The 6,363-nt window shown below is 43.8% G+C and overlaps 1 protein-coding gene and 1 non-coding gene across 2 annotated transcripts; both read right to left on the bottom strand.

Annotated features, from left to right (window-relative positions):
* Window positions 1-246: 246 nt before the first annotated feature.
* On the bottom strand, window positions 247-608 carry LOC123174004 (uncharacterized; the record flags this gene model as incomplete). Its single annotated transcript, XM_044589981.1, is given in 1 exon segment — window positions 247-608. A coding segment is annotated over 1 exon segment (176 nt), but the record flags the coding sequence as incomplete, so codon positions are not given.
* A 73-nt stretch (window positions 609-681) lies between these two features.
* TRNAV-UAC (transfer RNA valine (anticodon UAC)) lies at window positions 682-754 on the bottom strand. The gene has a single exon. It is a non-coding gene; the product is annotated as a tRNA-Val (tRNA).
* Window positions 755-6,363: the final 5,609 nt, after the last annotated feature.

The following is a 6,363-nucleotide window of genomic DNA, read 5'->3' on the forward strand; positions in this document are numbered from 1 at the left end:
AACACTTTGAAACCACGCCAGCAGTAATAGTAGGGGAATTACAGTGCGAAAAAAAGAAACAGTTCCAGTACATTTTATTATCCGCTTACAAAGTGTTCGGCGAAATGCCACAACAAGCCAAGCTGCCGCGGGCGCCCCTGGATGGCGCGTCAGTCGCGGAGCACGGCGGCCGGGTCCCTGGACGGCGCGAGGCCGCCGTCGCCCTCCGGGTGACCAGGCTGGTCCTCCCAGGAGGCGGAAGCAGCGGCGGCGGCGGCTGCGGCGTGGTCGGAGCTGTGGATTTGGGAGTCCATGGCCTCCTGGGCGCGGTCGAGGTAGGGCTTGAAGCCGACGCGGTAGGAGAGGTAGGCGAAGGCCGCGGCGCCCAGCACCACGATGCCCGACCGGATCGCGTTCTGCCGCGCCCGCCCGCCGCCCCTCATCTCTGTCTCTCTCGGGTTGACGCGACGATGGGCAAGTCGCTTCACTCTCCTCTCCTAGTGCTGGCCTGAAGGCTCCAGGCGCACCGTGACTCTGCAGCTGAACCAACAGTCTGTCTTCCCTCTGAAGGTTGGGGGAAAAGAAATTGGGTTGCAACAAGAGCAGCTGATCGAAAGATGCAGAGACTGTTATCTTGGTGGGGTGGGGCTAAAAAGAATAGTGAGGTAAATAAATAGATATGAGAATAAAAACTTTAGTAATTGCTGCTGCCCGGGATCGAACCGGAGACCTTCAGTGTGTAAGACTGACGTGATAACCACTACACCACAGCAGCTTCTGGTATAGAAAGGAAATCCAGATTATTTATTTCAAACCAGCTTGGTCTGTTGCGACGCCTAAGATCAGTGGCCAACTATCTAAAGGTTTGCAGTTCTGTCAAGCCGAGTGGTCCGTATTTTTTTTTGCGAATAAGTAGTACGTATTCAAAATTACGCTGTTGTTTTGCGCAATAAGTTATAGCCAAGAAACAATAGTGAATAGTAACAATCGATATTGATTGATTGTGATGATGTACAGATCTATATCCTCAGAAGGGACGCGTCGCACATACGCAATCATTACAAGAGATGGGATTAGAAGGACGCGTCTGTCATATTAGGACGCGATCCGTCGGGAGAGGAACCCTATGTTGGTTTTGCTAAGCAGGGATTTTCTTTAATTAAACTAATTAATTAATCCTAACATTCTTCCTAATCTCCGCTTTAATTATTTTTGTAAACATCATCATCAACATCTTGGTCAGCCTCCTCCAAAAATCCTGTAGAAAAAATATAAGGAGATATGTACAATATGCCATCAAGAACTCCTTTGAAAAACCCACCGGAAAAATAAGGAGAAAATGGCATATCATAATGCCTGCATTACTATTGCCTCATTAAAACCTTCCATAAGAAACCATTCAGAAAATAATTATAAAGGAAAAGAGTGCAATATCAAAGATCCAAGGATCACAAACAGATTATCATTCAAGGATACACTACCCCCGAGCTTTGCAAATATCGAAGTCGTTTCATACCAATTTCATTGATATACTTCTCAAATAAAGAACTTGATAATGACTTTGTAAACAAATCAACATGATTATCACATGACTTCTTTTGCAAAATAGTTATCTCCGTAGTTTGCTGTAACTCATGGGGATAAAATAATTTAGGAGAAATGTGCTTTGTGATATTACTCTTTATATAACCTGTTTGCAACTGTGTAATACATGCATAATTATCTTCATAGATAATGGCGGGTGATTCCAATGATCCAATCCAACTTGAATTTTCAATAAAATTCATCATTTTGCGAAGCCATACACATTCATGTGATGCTTCAAGCAAAGCAATAATTTCAGAATGATTCGTGGACGTAGCCATGAGAGTTTGTTTTGTCATTAGATCCTTGTTATCAATGCCAACTAGGTATCATAAGTAAATGGATCCCGGTTGTTCAATCCTTTGATAACCAAGGTCATTCTTTGCTAAAGAGAAATGATCACTATGAGTCAGACTCAATAGAATTGGATCCATTCCAAATACCGAGAATCAGGATTCTTGATCCCTCTCAATCTCTCTTCCAATTCGAGGATACAGAGACGTGTTTTCATAGTCATCTCCGAATATTGGCCATCTCAGAATATTTTCAATTTCATTTTTCTATGGTTGTACCTCCACTCAAGAAGACAAAAGCAGACTGTGATCTGTCATTATGGGGATCAGATAAGTATCCAACATCAAAATATGTGACAATGGTCTTATCCTGATTTTTCTCATTGAACAAACCAAGATCTTTGGTGCCTTGAAGATATCTAAAAATGTTCTTCACACCAACCCAATGCCTCTTTGTTGGTGATGCACTGAATCTAGCCAATAAATTTACTGCAAACGGTATACCAGGCCTGGTGCAGTTCACTAGATACATTAGTGCTCCAATAGCACTGAGGTAAGGAAACTCAAGTCATAATACGTCTTCATCATCACCCTGTAGGAGATATGCCCTAGAGGCAATAATAAATGTTATTGATTATCTCCCTGTTCATAATTAGGTTTATGTTCCATGCTATAACTGCTATGGTTCTCGAGTCTGCAAATAAAACGAGGCTCGGAGGAAGACTCATATGCACGTGTGGAATAATAAACGATAAGAAGTATTCCTAGTATGGCCTCTAAGACTAGCTCAAGTGTTGCATGATGGTTCTGTTTTCCTGATCATGGGCATGTCTATGCCAGCAATTTTGAGGGTACAATGTTAAGAGAACATTTGTGTTGAATTGACCCGGACTGATGTTATGCTATGAGATTCATTCGTCAAAAGTTAATGGTTAATAACACAAAGAAGTTAATGTTTGCATAATTCCTTAGACCATGAGAGTATCGAGTTCCTTCATACTTGCTTCGTGAACTTTGGGGTTTGTTAAACGTCATCCGTAACTGGGTGGCTATTACGGCGGCTTACGGGTTCACGGAAAGGTATGGCAAGTAACGAGATAGCTCAAGATTGGGATTTGCTCCTCCGACGATGGAGAGATATCTCTGGGCCCTCTCGGTGTTACGGTATCCATCATCGTCTGGCCAGACAAAGGGTGATTTGATCACGGGGATGCCGGAACACGGAACGAGAAAAGAGAACAATACCGGTAACGAGGTAAATGGCATAGTGGACAAGGAGTTGATCCACAGGGATGCCAACACGTCTCACCTCGGGTATTCGTAACATATCGCGACGCAACAGGAATAACACACGTCAACTAGAGGTTCACTCGAATATTCATTCGTGTGGGTATAGGGGTCAATATGGGTGTCCACGGCTCCGATGTTGATCATTGATCGGAAGGGGTTCCGGGTCATGTATATACTTCACCGAACCTATAGGGTCACACGCTTAAGGGTCATCTATCTGCTGAATACTAGACAGGGAGTCTGAGAGAAAGTTTACGGAAAAAGTTTTCGGAGACAGCGAAAAAGTTTCGATAAGAGAGGTCACCGGATGTGTTTCGGTGAAACCGAAAAAGTTGTTTCGGGTATGCCATTAAGTCAAAATGTTTTCGGCACATGCCTGATAATTCTTGGAGGGTGCCAGAATCATTCTGGAAACTTTTTGGAATTTTCAGAAATAAAAACCAGAAATGTTCCGGAGCTGCCGTAACCGGTTCAGATGCTTTTCGCAGATGAAAATCACTAAACTGGAATTGTTCCAGAACGCGTTGAAAATTATTATGGTGGGTACTGGAAATGTTCTAAGCCCACATAAATATTTTCAGTTCGAACGGACGCTGAAAATGTCGTAATGAATAGTGAAAGTGCTTTTTGGGATATTTTATGGAAAGCCACCTTTTGGGGCTTTGCCCAAAAGATCTTGGGGTGTGACATGGATGGATAGGAGCCCTGTTTGGGACCCCTCATGCGGGTGTGGCCGGCCACACTTGGGGCTCCACCTTGGAGCCCCTCTTGTTCCTTGGTTTCACTTTTATGCCCTTGAGGAAGGACTTCATTCATGTGCCTTTGGGTTTTAATGTAAAACCACCCTACCCCTTGGGATTTCCTATAAATAGAGGTGGAGGGGCAGCCCTACACTCTCATCCCTTCTCACATACAAGTGCCATGCATGATCTGGCTTCTCTCTCCCTCCCAGCGAAATAGTTTCGTAGAGCCGAAAGGCTGTCTGGGTTCCGGTGGGAACTAGTTCTGGACGGCGAAGCCCTGCCGGATAGATGACACCGTATGTGTGCAACCCCATAGAGAGGTCGTAGTTTCGATCCTTTTGCCCGAGGGGCTGTTTTGAGAGTGCCTCCCGAAGGGCCGTCCAAGTGACGGTCCGAGTTCTGTGAATCCTCCCGAAGGGCTGTCCGAGTGACCGTCCGAGTTTTGAGGGTCCTCCCGAAGGGCTGTCCGCGACACCGTCCGAGGGACTGTCCGACCGCCTCCCGGAGGGCTGTCCGTGGGGCGGATGAGGGTATACATCCTCGCGGTTGGGAGGTTGTAAATCCTAGCTGCGGGGATGTAGCGACCAGACCTCAAACAGTCTGTGCTGCTGTGCACCAGTGTCATCCCTGGATCAGTAATGCTGACACGCACAATACAAATGGAGGATTTATAACAGAGTAGCAATCACACACTTATTACAACAAATATCTCAAGAGCGAATAAGTATGATAAATATGGCTTAAGGCCATCTAATACGATAACAGCGGAAGGCTTGCAAGATAAGTGAGTCCATCAACTCCAACGGCATCACTGAGTATAAGACCACGACCTAAGGCACCTTACTCGTCGTCTGAAAAGTCTGCAACATGAAACGTTGCAGCCCGAAAACGGGTCAGCACATGGAATATGCTGGCAATGTAACACATAGAGAATAATGAACATAATAATGCTATACTACATGCATATATGGCTGGTAGAAGGCTCTATGGTTACAGTTTTGTGAAAAGCCAATGTTTCCCTACTACAAAGGAATAAATTTTATTTAACTATCACGGTGGTTGTGAAACATTGAGAAGGTACCTCCAACTCAATCCCAATTAAGTATCATCATTAACCCAACAAAATTAATTAAAGTAACATGATGATGAGATTCACATGATAATCCAAGTACTAGATACTCAAGTTGTCCATAACCGGGGACACGGCTAACCATGATTAGTTTATACACTCTGCAAAGGTTTTTGCACTTTTCCCCACAAGACTCGATCGCCTCCGCTTGATTCTCGCACTGCATGATGTTTGAGAAACGGATGACCGAGACACAGTCTTTCAGAAGCGTAAACTCTCTACTCCGGGTAGACCGTACCACCTACATCCCCTACATCTGCTAGTCTACCTCTTCAAGAGCTCACACAACTTAATCAACTATGCTAGAGCCCATAATAGCTTGTGGCTGCACACGGATGTTTCTAGCATGAATAATCTCATGATCCCTTTGAGCCTGGGTGGCGGTCCATAGGATGATCACACGGGTACTCCGGGATATCCAAAAATACAGGCAACACTGGGTTCTCCAGGTGCCTCAATCCACCCAGATGTGAGTTTTAGTGACCACCTTAAGTAAACCATTAGTTAACAATCTCACATCTGTCGTGAATATCTCTCAAACCCAATCCACGTCTACAAGCATAGCATGGCAATATAAGCAAACGTAGAAGTAACTCCCAAGGGTTTGATAGTAAAACAGGTGATAGGTACTACCTCATCTACATCCCAATACCCACAATTTAATTAGATCCTAATCATGCAATGTTTGAGGATTGATCTAATGCAATAAAAACTGGGTAGTGAAAAGCATGATCAAAGTGTTACTTGCCTTGCTGATGATCCGCGAAACCTAGAGATTCGAAGTAGCAAGCGGCGCACTCCGGGTACTCTATTGCAAACAAACAAGCAAACAATAAGTACTCATCTAATGCACAAGTAAAACTCAAATAAAGATCCAACCAGAAAGTTCAACTTAAGAACTCCGGTTTGCAAAAAGAATCAAATCGAACGAAGCAACGAAAGTCAAACGGCGAAAGAAACAAGCTTCGTTTACTAATCTGGATCTAGGTCAAATTTTACAGTAGCAAAAACTTGTTTGAGTAGGTTATACGAAAATAGAATTTCGAGATGAAACTCTTGGCGCTTGAATCGCCTGATTCCGATAAACGAGCGAAAAGTTAAACGAAAACGAAGATCTGATCGGAAATCACGATCTGGAATAATCGCGGAAAAATCCGACGAAAAAGAAAAACGGAAGAACAGTTAAACGAACGAACGTTCGTTAACAGCGACAATCCGACGAACACGTTCGTTAAAATGAACGGGTCGGTGAACGTTCACTAAGTAATAAAACCGAAAAAAATAAACCGATCTGAAAAAAAAACGAAAACTAGGGTTTAGAAGAAAAAAAGAAACCGAATCGTTT

Source organism: Triticum aestivum, chromosome 1D (assembly GCF_018294505.1).
Source record: "Triticum aestivum cultivar Chinese Spring chromosome 1D, IWGSC CS RefSeq v2.1, whole genome shotgun sequence".
Classification (NCBI taxonomy): domain Eukaryota; kingdom Viridiplantae; phylum Streptophyta; class Magnoliopsida; order Poales; family Poaceae; genus Triticum; species Triticum aestivum.